General features: G+C 43.6%; 1 protein-coding gene across 2 annotated transcripts in view; it reads left to right on the top strand.

Moving 5' to 3' along the window:
* Positions 1-6,385: 6,385 nt before the first annotated feature.
* The window catches only part of GNPTAB (N-acetylglucosamine-1-phosphate transferase subunits alpha and beta), a 94,240-nt gene continuing 80,995 nt past the window's right edge, over positions 6,386-19,630 (top strand). For both annotated transcript variants that reach the window (XM_039252490.1, XM_039252491.1), the window contains exon 1: positions 6,386-6,661. In XM_039252490.1, the coding sequence (XP_039108421.1) occupies positions 6,545-6,661 (117 nt within the window). In that variant the 5' untranslated portion in view covers positions 6,386-6,544. The remainder of the gene's footprint in view (positions 6,662-19,630) is intronic.

Here is a 19,630-nt window from a genome sequence, read left to right as displayed (position 1 = left end):
ATCTTTTTTAATTAAAAATTTTTTTTTAACATTTATTCACTTTTGGGAGATGGAGAGAGACAGAGCATGAGTGGGGGAGGGGCAGAGAGAGGGAGACACAGAATCTGAAGCAGGCTCCAGGCTCTGAGCTGTCAGCACAGAGCCTGACACAGGGCTTGAACTCATTAACCGCGAAATCATCACCTGAGCTGAAGTTGGACGCTTAACCAACTGAGCCACCCACGTGCCCCCAAACATTTTATCATCTTTACCTTGAATAAGGCAAGGACCAGCTAAATACAGATTTATCAAGAGTTATTTTAACTTGGCTTAATCTGCTGGCTAAAGCTCTTTGTTTAGGTTCAGTATTCTTATCAGCTCAAGGTAAGGCCTTCCAAGTACACCATCTTTATACACAACATGCACGTTTTGTAGGCCCGGGGCAGGAAGTTCCTCTTTGTGCAAGACTCTCTCCTTTTATTATTCATGTCTCATCAAGGCAAAGCCAAAGGAGACGCAAGGATGGTTGATGTTGTAGGGCTCCAATATATATATTCTTCCTTGTCTCTTGAGTTTTGAACCAATTGAGAAAGCTGTGCAAGAAACAGGTGGAGATCAAAGTGTTAGCTTTAGTACTGATAAAGGTAATTGGACACTGTTGTTTTATGTCTGCAGACAAGTGAGCAACCAATATTTCATTCTTTTTTAAATTTTTTTAATGTTTTATATATTTCTGTGAGAGAGAGAGACAGTATGAGCAGGGGAGGGTCAGAGAGAGATGGAGATACAGAATCCAAAGCAGGCTCCAGGCTCTGAGCTGGCTATCAGCACAGAGCCCGATGTGGGGCTCGACCCCACGAACCGTGAGATCATGACCTGAGTCAAAGTCGGATGCTCAACCAACTGAGCCACCCTAGGTGCCCTTATTTCATTCTTGAATGAGAGAGTTCCTAGGTTCTTGCTCAGGTCCTGGCACACATACTCCTATGCTGGGCAGATAATGGAGCAGAACTCTTATCTCTGGCAGACCAGCTCAATTCCTTTCCTTTCCTTCTTTTTTTTTTTTTTTTTTTATTTTGTAATGTTTTCTTTATTTCTGAGACAGAGAGAGAGCATGAGCAGGGGAGGGTCAGAGAGAGAGAGGGAGACACAGAATTGGAAACAGGCTCCAGGCTCTGAGCTGGCTGTCAGCACAGAGCCCAATGCGGGGCTCAAACCCACCACCCGTGAGATCATGACCTGAACCGAAGTTGGACACTTAACCAACTGAGCCACCCAGGTTCCCCTAGATCAATTCCTTTCAACGTCACCAGTCAGGTACATTCCTCCTCTCCTGGGGTGAGGGGTGGGAATGAAGTTCAGGAGTGCTAATAAAACATTGTGGTGGGGTGGGGAGGGAAAGAGCATGTGTTGAAATGAAAAGATAGTCATTGCAAACCCCTTGAGACATAAGCTCTCTGGTTTTATTCTATCATATGGTAGTGTCCAAATCCCCTTTTCTAAAAAAAAAGGCATTGAAGACCTGTCACAGTTTAATCTTTGTTTCAAGTGAACAATTAGCATTTTCGAGGATCGCTTGAAGCATTCTGATTTTGATAAGATTTTGCCCATTCCAGGATTTACTTGGTAGGAGTAATGCACTTAGAAGTACACCGGGATGGGGGTGGCGGGAGAGGGGGAGTAGGAAAGAATAAATCTTGCTTAACTGATCTTGCCTTGGTTTTAATCTTAACAAAACCCAAACTATTAGTTGACAGTCAAGATTGTTGCTTTAACTTTGGCATCACATACTCAAGTACCAGACAGGTAATATCACTGAGGCAGGTAATATACCTGGATAACTCAGGTTAGTATCTTTATTTCTATAAACACACACAAAACTTCCTCCTCTTTTTATTTGAATCATGTGGCTCTCTCTCTGCCTTCGGTTTACCACTTTTGATAAAGACGTGTCTTTCTCACCTGTTAAATCAATTAGTGCAAGAACTACAATAAATGTCAACTGACCCTAAGCCTTAGGGCTGGGGAAATGAGACGAAGACATGGACCATGGTGAGCACACGCCCCTACAAAGGGAGCATGCAGTCCCTATTTAGCCACAGCTGATTGCTGTCATGAAAAAACTTGGCCACAGTGCGGTCAGATTTTTACATTTATTCAAAATAAACTAGGTGTTAGAATGAGGATTTACCAGTGAAATCTCACAATTTTCAAATATTAAAAAAGAACTTGCTGGTCAAATATAACTTATCCTCAGGCCCCAGGTTGATCATGTGTGACATGTTTTTTTTTTTTTAATTTTTTTTTATTTCTAGGAGAGAGAGAGACAGCATGAGCAGGGGAGGATCAGAGAGAGAGGGAGTCACAGACTGAACCAGGCTCCAGGCTCTGAGCTGGCAGTCAGCACAGAGCCTGACGCGGGGCTCGAACCCACGAACCGTGAGATCATGACCTAAGTGAAAGTCGGACACTTAACCGTCTAAGCCACCCAGGTGCCCCACATGTGTGACATGTTTAAATTACTCTTCATACGCCCTCGCAAAAGATCAGTTTTTTTTCTTTTTAATTCACAGAGCCTTTTATGATGTTTGAAGTTTTCATCTTAATGTTAAAAAAAACACTTGGGAAAAAAACATATTGAAAAGAAAAAATACTTTTCTTGATGTGATGGATCTTGTAGGTAGAAAACTGAAAAGTGCACAAATGAAAAGAACACAGTGATTATTTACCCGGTATTTTGGAAATAAAGTGATCCATTTCTGTAAACTTCATAGTTTACCAGAGCCTAAGATATAAACCCCCAATGTTTCCTATTGTCAGTAATTATTCCATTTTGGAAATATATATATATTGCATGCCTGCTTTTCCTCTGATGTCCCCAGTCTGGAGAATCGGCACCTTCATGCACTCAGCGGTCCTTACCACATCCAATCAATCCACCAATTCCTGACAGTCTCATTTACTAAATATACCTGGGATTCTTTCCCCTGACATAGTTCTGATCCCCTCCAAGACACTAGGGCCCCTTACCTGGACTCTCCAGTAGCATCTCACCTAGGATGGCCGGACTTGACCAATAAAAATACAGTTAAATTTGAATTTCAGATAAACAACAAATAATTATTTAGTGTAAGTCAGTCCCAGATATTGAATGGGATATACTTAAAGAATTTTTCATTGTTAATCTGAAATCAAATTAAACTAGGTATTCTATATTTTATCTGACAACTCTACTCCCCTTGGTCCCATTTCAGCTCCTTGGGTCACCTCCAGTACATTTTCCACACCACAGTTATGATTCTTAAAATTCTTACCTGATCATGTCGCTTTTCAGTTTTTATTACAATTCTTTGTTCATTTTTAAGATTTTTCTGAATATGGCCCTCCTGTCCCTGCCAACCTCTTCCAGGCCCCATCTCACTGCACCTCAGCCCCTACTGCTTTAGAATCTTCGACGTGCCAATTTTGTCTCCTTCCTTTAGTCCTCGAGCTTTGGAGTCAGCACCTCCTCCAGGAAGCATTCCCTGATCTTCCAGGCTAAGTTAGCTCCCCTTACAAAACTAACTTAATACCCATTTGTCCTTCTAGAATGTAAAATCCAGGAGAGACCTATAGCTATCTACTAGGTACCCTCAGGGCCTGGTTAAATGTCCAGAGCAGAGTGTTCATCGATAAATGATGAATAAATGAACACTAAACATTTCTTGAACTTTTCTCAAAGACTGGGTTCACCACTATATCACCCATTATCCTACTGTACTGAGAGATACTGGCGTCTCCACTATATCTCTCTGTTCTTGCCTCTATTTACATTATTGGTCCCAAGATGGTTATTTGTTTTTAATAAATTTGATTTTTTTAAAATATTTTTTTTCTCTTTTTAACTCTGTTAAAGTTAAATATCATCTGTTAAAGTTACTTCTTGCTTGGGAGAAGAACAGGAAACTGAAATTTCAATCCTCCCCTCTCCCACCCCAATCTGCCAGGGACGGAGAACCCAGACAACAAAGTCTCTCAGAATTATATTTATTAGATTTTGAGAGGACTGAGGGGTTCACCTAAAAGGAAAGCTTATGGATTTCAGTGGGTTCCTGGAAGTCTTTTTGCTTTCTTGTTTTTTTCTGGTGTTTTTAGGTTGCCAGATAAGAGATTTTGAGGTAAATAAGATGCCACTGTGTATTTTCTCCACTGTTCAGATGCTGATAGTTTAAAATCATTTCCACAAATTTCATACTGCTAGATTAATCTTCTGGAAGAACATATTTAATTAGATCATCCTCCTGCTGAAAAGCCACATTGCTTAATTAGAACAAAACTAAATATTCTTAACTTTTCTTACTTTAAAACTTTTTCTTAACTATCTCTTACCTTTTATTTCTTTTCTTAACTTAAAATGTCCCAGGCACTTAAGCGCTTTCACACATTATTTTATACCCACATTTATTTTACTCAAGTTCAATGATACTGGCTCAGGAAGGAGAGCAAGCCTTGAGTGAGTTCTCCAGAAGAAAGGACTTCATTAATACTTCTGATACCCCTGAGGCTCTCTGGTTGGAGCATAAAGAGACAGGGAAAAAAAAAAGTATGCAACAAAACAAAACAAACTTTCTTAGACCCATAGCTTCTAGGTAGGGCCACAACTAGTGGCCAGGACTAGGGGAATCAGGCGCTTGCCTTGGGCGCAAAATTTAAGGGAAAGCCAAAAATTCACTAAGCAAGGTGAATAATATTTTAATACTACATTTAAACATATCAAAATTAATGCAAAATATCCACCAAGAACAAAATGTCAAAAATTTTAAACAAAGACACAATCTGTCTGACTTTGCACTTGCAGGACTCACCTCCTCCTACTTCCAGCCTCGTTTTACAGCCTAAGTACACTGTTTAAATCTCAGTCTTGTCCTTTACTGGTTGTGTGATGTTAGACAGTTATTTAATTTCATGTACCTCAATTCCTTCATCTGTAGAATGGGGATAATAGTGCTATGTCCCTCATAAGGTTGTTGTGAGGATTAGTTGAACCCTGCTTACAGTGGCTTCTAAGTAAATGTTGACTGTAACAGAGTCCTATTGAATGCTGGATGATTTTATATCTGTTACCACTCTTTAAAAGACCTCAGAACTGTGTGTCCCACACATAATTTTTGTATGTACAGCGTGTAATCAACATTTTTGTATGTATAACATGTAATCAACTTTTCCTAAAGTTTTTCCTAAACTTTTTCCTAAAGAAGGATTAAAAGAATTGACTAAAAAGTGTAAATGCCTTATCTTAATTAGAGTGAGGGTAATCCCTTTTGCAAGTCTGTTAATTCCATCTACCATACATTTAAGTGCATATCTTGAGTATTTTCTTAAGCTAGTTCTGAAGATAATTCTAAAAATGCTATAAATGATGGCAACATTGGCTGAGTGCACTATTTTCCAGGGTGATTAGATCAAGACGAAAGTCATATTAATCAGAGTATATTGGGAGAAAATAAAAATCTCTCTCAAATAAGAGGTGTCGAGGGGAGGCTCTCTTGGAAATCACCGGGTGCCAAAGCATAATTAATTGACCATCACTGCCTTCGTTCCCCTCCTATAACCTTGCACCATTTTCTATCTTGACTTTTTTTATTTCCGAGAGAGAGAGGGAGGGAGACACAGAATCTGAAGCAGGCTCCAGGCTCTGAGCTGGCTGTCAGCACACAGCCCGACGCGGGGCTTGAACCCACGAACCGTTAGATCATGACCTGAGCCCAAGTCGGACTCTGGACCGACTGAGCCACCCAGGCGCCCCTTGACTATTGTATTTAGTGGTTTGCATGTTTCTCTCTCCAGTCAGACTCTCCGGCAAAAGCGGCCAGGTATATTTCATTTTTTTGAATACCCGACGCCAGGCACTTGCAAGGCTCGGGACACTCACTACACATTCAATGAACACATGAATGAATTGAATTTGGGTTTGGGCACATTTAGCGTAAAGGTCTCCTCTTTCAAACAATATGGTTAAGGAGACAGAGAGGATAGGAGCTCCATACAGCATCTCCTCATAGCGCTGTAAAAATTATTTACCATAGTTTCCCAACTACTGTAAAAGCAGAAAGGGGTTTGTGTACGCAAGTACTCGTAACGCCGTCCGTGGCACACCGATCTCGCAGGGGCTGCTCTTCTCTCGGTTGTGTGCCCAGCTCAGCCTGCTGGGAGCCCGCTGCGCACGCGCGGACGGGAAGGGCCCTCGCCTGCGCTCCGCCCCTCCGCCCGCCAGGTGGCGCCGGCTGCCCCGCCGCCGCCGAAGCCTCCGGAGCCGCCTCTCACCGGGCCCGACCGGGGCGGCGCTAGCCGCCTCGCGGGCCGCGGGTCCGCCTCCTCCGCGCCGAGGGCGTGGGCTCCCGGCTCCCGGAAGCGGCTGCCGCGGCGCGGAGCCTAGCGGGCATCGGTCCCCGGAGCAGCAATGCGTGGCGGCCGCCCCTTGTGACCTGAGCGTGGCGGCCGGGCAGGGGCCGCTGAATGGCGGCTCGCTGACGCGACGAGGCTGTGGCTGCTCTGGGCGTGGCGTGGCGTGGCGGCGGCCAGGGTGATGCTGCTTAAGCTCTTACAGAGACAGACCTATACCTGCCTGTCCCACAGGTATGGGCTCTACGTCTGTTTCGTGGGCGTCGTTGTCACCATCGTCTCCGCCTTCCAATTCGGAGAGGTGAGTAGCGGCGCGGGAGCCCCGGCCCGGGCGCTTTGGTCCGACACGACCCCGCGGCGCCCCGAGCCCAGGCGCGCTTGCTTCTTGCCTCGCCATCCTCCCTGCAGCCCCGGGACCCGTCCCATAGCCTGCCTTCTCTCCCGGAGGCATCTAGAACTCAGCTCCCCGGGCTCCGGCTTCAGCGTCCGTGCCCCAGCTCTCGTCGTCCTGACAGTTTGGGGGCTAGGCGTTCCTTCTACAGATTCCTGTGCCCTCCAGGTGCTTGCTTCGGGGTCCCCAAGTCATTTGATTTTACCCCCCTCGGGCCTTGTGTTCCCCTGAAGCCCCCTCCCGGGACCCAGACTCGGTGTCTTTTCCTATTCCTAAATTCTCCAAATTTCTCATCCCCTGTTTCTTCTACAGTTTTTCCTCCCCCGCTGTCACCCTTCTGATCTTTTGGGTTTTGACAAAGGCACTTTGTCTTCTTCACCTCGTTTCTTTCCGGGTTTCAGAACTTTCTCCGAGGGGTGTGTGTTTCTTTGCACGTGAACTTACAGTGAGGACAGGGTAGTGGCCCCCAATTTAAAGACTTACTTGTGAAAGGAAATTTTTTTTTTTTTTGCACTTCTGCTCTGTTGTTGGGGGCACCACCAGTTAGCCTGTAAGAGGCCCTGTGCACACACAGATGTGAGACATCTCTTGGCAGATTCAGACATTTCCCCAGATCAGCTGAGGCAAGGGTCCCTTCACCTGACCAGGAAGCCCTGTCTGGGACTCCAGCACCCAATTTCTTGGGAGCCGCACAAGCCCTTGGGTCATGGGATATGCTAATAATTTAGACTCTGAATCAGAATCACACAATTCCCCCCGCCCCCCACTTTCTTGATCTGCTCTTAGTTAATGCGCAGAACTACTAATAAAGTAGTTCAGTTAGACTGTAAATTCTTTAGAGGGTCCACACAACAGGTTTGGGAGGTAGAAACACCCAGTTCAATAGATTTTGTGCCTCTCTGGATAGTAGATGAAATATTTTCTTGAATGAAGCAACCCTTTGGTTTAGGTTGGATAGTTATATTACTGACAGTCTATTATGGTATTCTTTTTTTTTTTTTTTAATGTTTTTGTTTCTTTTTTTTTATTTCTAGGAGAGAGACAGTGTGAGGGGGGGGGGTGTCAGAGAGAGAGGGAGTCACAGACTGAAACAGGCTCCAGGCTCTGAGCTGGCAGTCAGCACAGAGCCCGACGCGGGGCCCGAACCCACGAACCGCGAGATCATGACCTAAGCGAAAGTGGGACGCTTAACCGACTGAGCCACCCAGGCGCCCCTAATATGGTATTCTTTATTATGAACAAGTGTACAGAGACTGAGTAGGTGAGAACTGGAAGAGTACATGCATGTGATTTTAGGGAACATGTTTACAAATAAGTATATCAAGTCAGAGAAAAGTTGTATTTTCAAATTGTTAGAAATCTCTTTCCTTGTTTTAATATTTATTCCCTGCCCCCCCCCTTTTATTGGTAGGAGGTTGCAGAATATTTTAAAATTAAGAGAATAGATTTTAGAAATGCCACAGTAGATACTTGTTTAAGGTCTGTACCCATGCTGGATTGTAAACTTCGTAAGAGAAGGTTCTGTTTGTTGAAATACTGTAATCCTGACGGACGGTGCCTGTGCCGGGTACTGCCAGAATATGCAGTCTAAATATTTGTGTAATGAGTGAATGAATTAATTATGTGGCATGATTTCAAGTGTACACTTTTCGTACTTCTTGTTCTAGAAAACTTTCCATAGTAAGTTAAAGTAAGTTAATTTAAAATAAGTCTTAAAGCAAGGGAATCAAGAGCAAAAATAAACTGTTGGGACCTCATCAAGATTAAAAGCTTCTGCACAGCCAAGGAAACAACCCAGAAAATTAATAGGCAACCAACGGAATGGGAAAAGATAGTTGCAAATGACATATCAGATAAAGGGTTAATATCCAGAATCTATAAGGAACTCACCAAACTACACGCCCGAAAAACAAACAACCCAGTGAAGAAATGGGCAGAAGACATGAACAGACACTTCTCCAAAGAGGACATCCAGATGGCCAACAGACACCTGAAACGATGCTCAGCATCCCTCCTCATCAGGGAAATACAAATCAAAACCACACTGAGATACCACCTCACGCCAGTCAGAGTGGCTAAAATGAGCAAATCAGAGAACTCTAGATGCTGGCGAGGATGTGGAGAAACGGGCACCCTCCTACACTGTTGGTGGGAATGTAAACTGGTACAGCCCCTCTGGAAAACAGTGTGGAGGTTCCTCAAAAAATTAACAGTGAACTCCTCTATGACCCAGCAATAGCACTGCTAGGAATTTACCCAAGGGATACAGAAATGCTGAGGCATAGGAGCACATGTACCCCAATGTTCATAGCAGCACTCTCCACAATAGCTAAAACATGGAAAGAGCCTAAGTGTCCATCAACAGATGAATGGATCAAGAAGATGTGGTTTATCTATACCATGGAATACTACATGGCAATGAGAAACAATGAAATCTGGCCATGTGTAGCAACGTGGATGGACCTTGAGGGTGTTATGCTGAGCGAAATAAGTCAGGCAGAGAAGGACAAATATCATATGTTTGCACGTATAGGAGGATTAGGAGGAACTTGACGGAGGAACAAGGGGGAGAAGAAGGGGGGAAATGGTGGAGGAAATGGAGAGAGGCAAACCATGAAAGACTCTTGAATGCTGACAAAAACTGAGGACTGATGGATGTGGGGGGGAGGGGAGATAGGCATGGAGGAGGGCACTTGTGGGGATGAGCACTGGGTGTTATGTGGAAACTAATTTGACAATAAACTATTTGTAAAAAAAAAAAAAAAAAAAATAAGTCTTAACGAGTAAGGGTGAGAAAGTGCCCCAGACTTGTAAGTGTGGGATATATACCTAATATTATTACCACTTGTTGTTTTATCTTTGTTTCATGTGTTGCAACTTAATACAGTGAATATATCTATGCCTAGTTAAGTGTCTTGATAGATTTCTTTTGGCCCTGAGTAATTTTAAGTTAGCTGTTTACTAACACCCCTGCAGTGTGAAGGTGACTTGAAGGTATCAGTTGTTAAAATTTTTCATTTTATATATTCCACACGTGGTTTTTTATTTACCCAAAGAAAGACACTTGCCCGCTTTGAAATGGCCCCAAGTCTTAAAGTTTGGAACAGACAAAAGAAATAATAGGTGAAGAATAGCCTGAGAGGTGGAGACGGCTGGTTCAATGCCACTAATATATTGCCTGTAAATATAGTTTGTTTGTTTGTTTCTTTTAAAAATTTTGTTTTTAAGTAATCTCTACACCCATTGTGAGGCTCGAAGTCACAACCCTGAGATCAAGAGTTGTATGGTCTACCTTCTGAGCCTGCCAGATACCCCTGTAATACAATTTTTGCAGCACAGTGGAAAAGGAAGCCACGGGTCTGGGTAGGTTGGGGTTTGAATGCTAGTGCCTGTATTAACGATCATGATGATAGCTAGTAGATGGGGCTTACTGGATACTCGGTGCTCTCTTAATTGCTTTACATATGTTAACTCATTTAATCCTCATGACATTACCCCTGAGAGATGGGTACTACTATGATGCCCATTTTATAGGTGATGAGACTGAAGCACTTGCACAGATTAATCTAGCTAGTTTATAGCAGAGCTGGGCTTTAAACTGAGGCACCACATGGTTCCAGAGCTGTGCTACTCTTCCTGTGGTCTCTCACACAGTCTGAGCTGTCCTTTTGTATGATCTTGGAAAAGATACTTAACCTATTTGAACCTCAGCTTCCTTATCTTTGAAATTGAGATAAGAATACCTTTTTTGTGGGGCGCCTGGGTGGCTTAGTCGGTTAAGCGTCCGACTTTTGCTTAGGTCATGATCTCACGGTTCGTGGGTTCGAGCCCCGCGTCGGGCTCTGTGCTGACTGCCAGCTCAGAGCCTGGAGCCTGTTTCAGTCTGTGACTCCCTCTCTCTCTGACCCTCCCCTGCTCACGCTGTCTCTTTCTCTCTCTCCTAGAAATAAATAAAAAATATTAAACAGAAAAAAGAATACCTTCCTTGCAAGGTTGATAGGATTAAATAAGACTTCTTTTGTAAGGTACTGCTTGAGGTTCCTGGCAATTACAGAGTTTCTTTAAATGATAGTAAGTATTGGGCCACCTGGTTGCCTCAGTTGGTTAAGCGTCCCGACTTAGGCTCAGGCCATGATCTCGTGGTTCCTGAGTTCCAGCCCCGCTTTGGGCTCTGTGCTGACAGCTCAGAGCTTGGACCCTGCCTTGGATTCTGTATCTCCCCCGCGTCCCCTCAAAAATAAGAAATATTTAAAAAAATGGTAGTATTGTTACTGTTATTATTCTCATCATCTATTTTATGCTGTTAGTCCTTATTTTGAAATAAACCCTTGAAATAGAATACTACCATTATACATTTAATGTTAGCAACTTGTTAATAACTTCGCTAATTGCAGTGGATAAAAGAACTAAGAAGGTCCTTGTTGATTGTGAGTTCATTCATAGCTTTCGCCCACCTCTTGGTAGAAGTGGTGTTGGCTGCTACCTTTTGGCAAGCCATTTGTGCACTCATCCAAATTTTGAGGAAGAAAAATGTAATTGAAGGAGGGAAGTATTAACACCTAATAGTATTAAAAAAATTTTTCCTTTTAAGTTGAACCAGGTGCTTTCTAGAGAACTCTTGGGAACTCTGATCCAAGTGCGCAGGGACAGCCCTCAGGATGCGGACTAATAGCCACGGCAGTGCACTGCCGTGGGGTGAGGGTGGCAGATTGGAGCTTGTCTAGTGTAAACCAGCTGATTGGACAAATCATGTGACCTCTGTGAGCCTCAGTTTCCTCACCTATTAATGAGGATACTAGATTACTATGCTCTGAAGATCATCTTTAGCTCAGAAACTTCTGATTTTAAGTATTTGTCCTCTGTTGGTTGCTACTGTGTAGACTTCAAAAACATGTGCTTTTATTATTTTTATTTTAATTTTATTATTTTTAATATAAAAATTATATATAATTATATACTTAATATAAAAATTTATTATATTTTTAATATAATATATTATTATATTTTTAATATAATATATTGTTATATTTTTAATATAATATATTGTTATATTTTTAATATAATATATTATTATATTTTAATACGATATATTATTATATTTTTAATATGATATATTATTATATTTTTAATATGATATATTATTATATTTTTAATATAATATATTATTCAGGGCCATCATCATTTAGTTGAACCATTTATATACAAATCCACAATCCCATATCTGAAAATTCTACTGAATTGACCTTGTAGTTAAGCATTAGTATCTTTTACAGTGAAACATAGGAGTATTCTCACTCAGGAAAATAGATTATAAATAGCTTCAGGTCAGTTTAGGCCAACTTTGGCCACCAAATGAGTTCAGGTCAGGTTAGATTTTGTTGCCAAGTAAGGTACAAAAAGGTCTTCAGTTTTTGAGAACTCTTTGGATTTCAGGATTGCAAATAGAGGTTTGTAAATCACTGTGGGATGTGTATGTTATATCTGCATGTGTGTGTGGTTTGTGTGTGTATGAAATGTACTACTTCCTTGTTTCCTTATGGAAACAGGTAAATACCCCAAGAATAAGTTTTCATGAGGAAGCAGATTCAGATAGAATCTACCCATAGTGGGTAGTAATTTTCCCCTGGCTTGCCTGTTCCCTTTGACTTGCCTGCCTTCTGCCATTTTGCATTAGTGAGATGTTATTGTTCAGCAAAGATGGTTCAAATTGGGTCCAGCCAAAGTTATGCTCAGCTGCCGTGACCAGTTTCTCATCCTGGCTCCATTTCAAGAAAGAAATTAGTTACGATGTTTGTATTTGATTAGTTCACTCTTTAAACATATATTTTGAGTTTGTTCTTTTGTTGCCAAAGGCAACAAATAGGTGGGGTCAAAGGGACCTGGCCTGAGAATTTGGAGACAGCCTCGGGCCTGATTCTAGCTCCACCATAAACTGTGACCTCAGTGCTTCCACTCCTTTGTTATTACTCCTGGGTTGGGGGCAGCCACTCTTGCCTGTTATCTTGTGCAGATTTGTTTTGGGGGTGGGGAAAGCTTTCATTGTTAAAAATAATGTTTTAAAACATCAAGATTTCTTTTTTTTTTTTTTTTTAATATTTTTATTTATTTTTAGGAGAGAGAGACAGCGCGAGCAGGGGAGGGTCAGAGAGAGAGGGAGACACAGAATGTGAAACAGGCTCCAGGCTCCGAGCTATCAGCTCAGAGCCCGACGCGGGGCTCGAACCCACGAACCGCGAGATCATGACCTAAGCGAAAGTCGGACGCTTAACCGACTAAGCCACCCAGGTGCCCCTAAAACATCAAGATTTCTAAGACCCCCATTTTAGCTTTAATGTTGTGTGAATATACATTTATAGAGAGCTTCCCATGAGAAAGCATGAACCATAATGTAACATCATTTGCACTACAGAGAAAATGCCTTGGCTGCATACAGCCTTTTTAAATTGTCTCTTTCTTTTGTGGGGTTTGGGAAAGATACATAGTCCTGCTGTCAAAGCAGGGACCTTTTCCTAGTCCCTCATATTCTTTGTACCTAGGAAGTGCTTGGTACCCAGTTGGTGCCGACTAAATACTTGATGCTAGATGGATGAATGAATTTATTGAGCTTAACAAATGTCCCTTCAAACTCATTTATTTCCAATAAAGAGTTCTACCCTGACATAGACCGTGTCTAGCTACCTGTGATTTCTCAGACACAATTGGCCTGATTGTACTTTGTATAGTGAAAGGTACTAGAAGAGAGAGAATTAAAGCTCATCTTTGACCATCTTTGTCTAGTTGAGGTGAGGCTATGCTATATGTATGAGTAAACAATACAAGGAAGTTAGTAATTGAATGCCTGAGTAGGTACACAGGACTTGCTTAGAAAATCAGATGAGAGAAAGAAAATTATGGGTTGAAACATCCTAGAGGAAGATGAGAGTTTTACAAGGAAGCAGAACTTTTTCCTTTTGAACTTTAGTGGTTTAATATTGCTGCTGGTGTTTGTTAGCAGCACTTTGTTGCAGGTGACAGAATCCGACTCAGACCTGCCTTAAGAAAAAAGGTGAGGGCGCCCGGGTGGCTCAGGCCGTTAAGCATCCGACTTTGACCAGGTCATGATGTCACAGCTTGTGAGTTCGAGCCCTGCATTGAGCTCTGTGCTGACAGCTCAGAGCCGGGAGCCTGCTTCGGATTCTGTGTCCCTCTCTTACTCTGCCCTTCCCTCACTTATGTGTGCATGCTCTCTCTCCCTCTCAAGAATAGACATTAAAAAAAAGACAAAAGTAGTTTCGGGGGTGAGGAGCCCTTGCTGGCTCAGTCGGTTAAGCATCTGGTTCTTGGTTTCAGCTCACATCACCATCTCACAGTTTGTGCCCCATGTCGGGCTTTGTGCTGACGGTGTGCAGGCTTCTTGGGATTCTCTGTCTCCCTCTCTCTCTGCGCAGCCCCCCTCACAGAGAGGGTGGATTGGATAGAGGTGCTCAAATGCTGTCATCAGGAATCTCTTTTTTGTCCCCTGTTCTCCAGCTCTGTTGGTTTAGTTCTCAGGCAAGTGCTGCCCATGTAGGAGGAGGTTGCTGCCCCCAACTCTAGCTTCTAGTCTGCCAGTTTAGTAACCCTAGCAAGAAGAGGGTTTCATTCTCATTAGTGCCAGCCAGACCCAGGGTGGCCTGCCCAGCCACGGAATGAGTGCCCTTGCTGTGCCCTTGTTAACCACCTGAATCACCCCCAGAGCGAGTGAGGGTTGTGGGTGGCACTGTCAGTCTTAAATGAACCACATGAACTGAGGGGCTTTCCCAGAGGGAAGTCACGAGGCTGTTATCAAGAGAAGGGCCAGAGCAGCAGATGGGCTGGACACTGCCTCAAGCCAAAACCCATTTCCTTTCCTGGGCCTTAATGTTGACCTTGTGACTATGATAGCTCTTAGCCATTTACCTTCTTCTAAAAGATGTAAAAATTGTTTACGTTTTTTTTTAAAGGTTTCATTTTTTTTTAAAAAGTCATCTCTAACTCAACGTGGGGCTCGAACTCACAGCTAGGAGATTGAGAGTCACAGCTCTTCTGACCAAGCCAGCCAGGCGCCCCAATTATTTTGATATCTTGTTAATTACTCTGTGAAACTTGTATTTGTAGTTGAGTGTATTAATAGGCAGCTCAGTGTCCTCATAAATCTTTCAGTAACCATTCGCAAAGTATCTTTAATATGGTCATTTAATAGTTACATTTTTAGCATTGAGGTCTAAATATTATTAATGTTGGTAATGAAATTTAGCATTTTGTGGGGATAAAAAACCTAACCCTTTTGCAGCCTCAGGTGCTCCATGCATTTGGAAATGCTCATTCACCCTTTTTTCACAGAGACCAGCCTCCCTGTTCTTGCCCACCCGGTGTTCCTTCTCAGTCTTAAATGTTGAGATTCCCCAGTCTTCGCTCCTTGGCCATCCCCCTTACTGGGGGTGTCATGTTTCAGACCCCCATCCCCAGCGGCTTTGATTCCACACTTCTTCCTACCTGCCTCCAGTTACACCTTGCCACTCTGCCTCCCCTTGACAGGCAGTGCTCATTCATCATGGCACTTTTTCTTCACTGCACTCAGGGCTTCAGAATAATTCTTTAACAGTGTGGGATTTCTCTAGCTTCTGAGAGCTCTCCCAGGGAGTGGAGGAAAAACTTGACCCAAGACCTCAGCAAACCTTTCCTAGAGTCAGCCCCAGCCGGGTCCTACAGCCATTACTAAATACACCCCTTGAGAGGAGAGGAGAGGAGGTTGCTTTTTGACCAGGCTGATCCACTCCTGAGCATCTGTGTCATGTGGGCGTGGAGTTCCACTAGGAAGGGATAGGTAAGTGGTGCCAGGTAGGTCATGGCTGTTAAGTGTCGTGTTCACTAAGCACACTAAGCATTGTCATGTTGAATGAGCACAACTGATGTGTGGCAAGTGTCTTTATTTTCATCTCCCACCGGCCCTTTATATTAATTTGTAGGGTTGGTTCTGCCTCTGCTTCTGGGCAAAAACTCAGGTGGGCCTAAGCTTTCTCTTGTCGCTCCTAGGTAATCAAAAGTCTTGTGGTCACTTCAGATTATAAAATATAATGTCATTTCAGCAACTTTGAGCCTGTTGAATTCAAAGCCTCTTACCTCCCCAGCTCCGGCAGCTCTGTCTCTCTTTGACAGACAGCTCTAGGCAGAAAGCCTGCAATTGAAGAAGGAAGGTTAGGCACAGTGGGCTGCTTTTCTCTTTCCTCATCTGGTGCTTCTCTTTCTCCATAGCCTGTTTCTGGCCTCTCCCAAGGGCCAGCACCCTAGGAGGTTGGAGCACCTGGAAGAAGGAAAGGAAGGGAGGCCAGGAAAGTCCTTCCAAAACAGGTGCCAGAGCTCTGGAATTCCCAGGTGTCAAAGCTTGCCTCATTCTTGAGGGCATTCAAAGCACTCCTTCAGAGACTGCACCCCAAGAGCCATGACTGGCTTTAACTCTGATGAGTAAATACCCCTTCACTTAGGCTGGTTGCTTATGCTTTCCTTGGTTCCTAGGAGTCTGATGCCATCGTGAGCCTCTCATCTCAGTCTCTGTGCTTTTCTTTTGGGGGGCCCTGGGCCTGATCTAAGTTGACCCGCTGCAGGTATTCTCTTGTGTGCGGCACACATCTGCTGCCTGGAGACCCACATGCATTGCTTTGTAGGGGAGGAATTTATCTTTCTCCTCTGCTCTTCTAAAGCTCTTGGCTAGGGCCCCTGTAACCAAAGACAGGTTGAGAAGAGAAAAGCATACAGATTTGTTTAATACAAGTATTACATGTTGTGGGAGCTTTCATAAGGAAATAAAGACCCAAAGAAGCAGTTAAAGCTGAGTATTTTTATTGCAGGTTTGATGAAGAGCCGAGGGTCTGGGAAAAACATGATAGGACAGAAATGAGTAGGAGCTTAGTGTAGAAGGCTGGGGAAACACGAGGCCTGTTCGTTCGTTCAGATTCCTTTTGGCATCAGTTGCTCTTTGAAGAGAAGGATGCTCCTTTCCTCCAGGTGTAGGTGTAGGGAGGGTGCCTCTCATGGAGGGTCTGATGACCTGCTTCAGAGGAAGGTCAGAGAATCCCTCCTGCTCCTGCTGGTTCTCAAATCCCTTCAGCTTGAAATACTCAATAAGCCAAGGTGCCATATTCTGGGGTAGCGTATCCTGAACCCTGTCAACCCGCAGTGAGGGAGGGTGGGCTGGTTCCAGCACGGCAGCGACCTCTCCCTTGCCCTCAGAGCAGGTAGCAGGCTAGCCCTTCTGTTTCTCAGGCGTGAGGTGGATGTGGCATCCCCTCAGTCGCACGGATCTGTAATGGGCTGTCTTGGGGGTCCCACCAAGCCCTTTTTCTGGCTTGAGGTGAATGGAAAGATTTCCACCTGTCCCCTTTAGATGAGGTAGCGTGGATTTGCGGAATGCCGGCAGCTCCCTAACCTGGACCCTTCTACCATGATTTGGATTAGTTTTCAACCATCTCCTCCAGAAACTACCTCTTGTTTCAACTCTTCACTTTGGAACGAGGTGTCTGATCTTTTGGTGCCTCAGAGGAAACTTACATTTTCTCAGTGCGGTTAATTGAGTTCACCCTGGAGATGAGACCTATTTGCCTTTTCTGTACGCGGCATCCTGAGCACAAAGACATCGCCTTTCTTGTCTTGCAATTCCTGCGCCCCAGCAAAACACCAGAATCATTGATTCATTCAGTCAGTAAATTTTTTGTTTGAGCACAGTGCCAGGCCCCTGGGCATAGAGCAGTGAAGAGAGCTGACGTTCCTGCAGAGGACCAGTTTTTATTCTGGTTGTACAGTCAGACATTAAATGCTTCTTAATGACAGTTGTGAGAAAGGCTACAGGCAGGAGAGGGTGTTGTGCGAGAGACCAGCAGTATCTAGTCTGGTTCCTGAGTCAGGAGAGGCTTTCTTGATGCACTTTGAGCTCAACTTTGAAGCGTCAGAATTGCTGAGGCAGAGGACAGAGTCTGTTCTAGGCCATGGGTTCTCAACCAGGGGCAGTTTTATCCCCAGAGGCATTTGGCAATGTGTGGAGACATTTTAGGTTGTCACAGATGGGGTGTGTGTGGGGTGGGGTGGATGCTATTGGCATTTAGCGGGTGGAGGCCAGAGATTCTGTTAAACATCCTACAGTGCACAGGACAACCCCACTGTAAGATTATCCAGTCCCAAATATCAGTAGTGCTCAAGCCCTGGGAACAATGTGAAGAAGTTGAAGTTGGGGTACGTTTGGGAAGGTGGAGGGTAGAGAGCAAGAGAAAGGGTCTGGGGGACACTGGTGCAGTTGGTGGTACCTGGTTCCCAGCACTTGGGAAGATTAGGTGTTCAGGATTTGGGTGTTTATCCTGAGAACAGTCAAATGCCATTCAAGGTTATTATGTACTGGCAGGTAGTGGGTGGAGGCCAGGGATACTTCTGAACTTCCTGCAGTGCACAGGATAGCCCCCAAACAACGTGTTTTCACATCTCAAATGTCAACACTGCTGAAGTGGAAAAACCTGGATTAGAGGGAGAGCAAGAATGGCTGCAGAGCACTTAGGAGCCTTGGACTTAGGACTACTTGGACTAGTAGAAGGATATGTTAAGAAAAGTGGGCAGGTTTGAGAGATTTAGGAGGCAAAATTGTCCGGTCTTTATATTCCATTATGTGCCAGACACTCCGCTGACATATTGGAATTCAAAAGTGAGCAAGGTAAGATGAGTTCATCGCTCCCAGATGCTATCTATAGAGGCTAAGAGAATGAATAGGTGCTTTGTTGAATGAATACTTATAAAATATTTTTACTCATTGATTGTGATTGAGCCTTAGGAAAGATGGTTTAAATGAGAGGTCTAATGTATGTCAGTCACCTTGCGTAGGGCCTAGGGCAGGTGTTCAGTAAATGCTAAGTAAATGCCACATGTCCCATGCCAGGATTGTTCTTCCCTTGGCCACAAGGCTCAGTGAAGAGAGCAGTGGAAGACCTACCTTCTGGTCTGGTGTCCAAGGTCACATTGAAGAGTGTATTAATCTTTCCTTAGAGACAGAGCAGGAAGGTTCACAGTTTCTTTATTATGGTTCATATGAAAGCAGAGGGAACAAGTGCATTAATTTAATACAGCTGTGCTTTAGGATCCTGTATGTTACTCGGTTCCTCCTAAAATGTAACAAACAAATGTAGCTGTGATAAGTTATGTGTATCGTTTAATATCTCTTACTGTCCTTAGATTGATTGTTCCAGTCTTGTGATCCACATTCAGTATCTTTAGCAGGTGATTAGTCAGCCTGTGTGTGATTCATACTTCACACTAAATTAAGCAGGGAAAAAAAGTGATCTTTGAAAAATGTTAGAGACTAAGTCACACTTGTGCAGGGATGTTGCCACTTTAAAATTGCTTCCTAAAATTGTTTCTTCTTTTAGGTTCTAGTTTATTTTTCCCACTGGATATACCTCCCACCCCCTTCATTACTTCATTCCATTAACTTTATTTCTGTCTCTGGTTAATTCCAAATTGGATAAAACCAGAAGCTGATTATTTGACAAAGATTTATGAAAGTGTTTGCTCTGGGCCAGGTACTCTTCTGCTTACTAGAGACACAAAGATGGTTCAGTTTCTTTGTGCTCTTGAGGAACTTGCTCTAAACAAGGAGATGGGCAAATAGACAAAATGCGTTGTGACAAATTAAGTTGAAGAAATAGGATTGGGTGTTTCTCAGACATAAGAGTGACATCTGAAATTGGTGTTGAAGGAGATCGCTGAGGGAAGAAAGGGGAACTCCCCTCAACCCCCATTTTCAAAAGCAAAGGATGCACTCAGTGTTAAGGCATGGGTTTGAGGGGCGTTATCATCTTGCAGGAACAAAAGTAGTTCTGAAGGGCTGCAGCACACTGGGGGTTG

Source organism: Hyaena hyaena, unplaced genomic scaffold, assembly GCF_003009895.1.
Source record: "Hyaena hyaena isolate Hyena2069 unplaced genomic scaffold, ASM300989v1 scaffold_417, whole genome shotgun sequence".
NCBI lineage: Eukaryota > Metazoa > Chordata > Mammalia > Carnivora > Hyaenidae > Hyaena > Hyaena hyaena.
The sequence above is the reverse complement of the archived record's forward strand: the minus strand, read 5'-3'. Positions and strand labels throughout refer to the sequence as shown.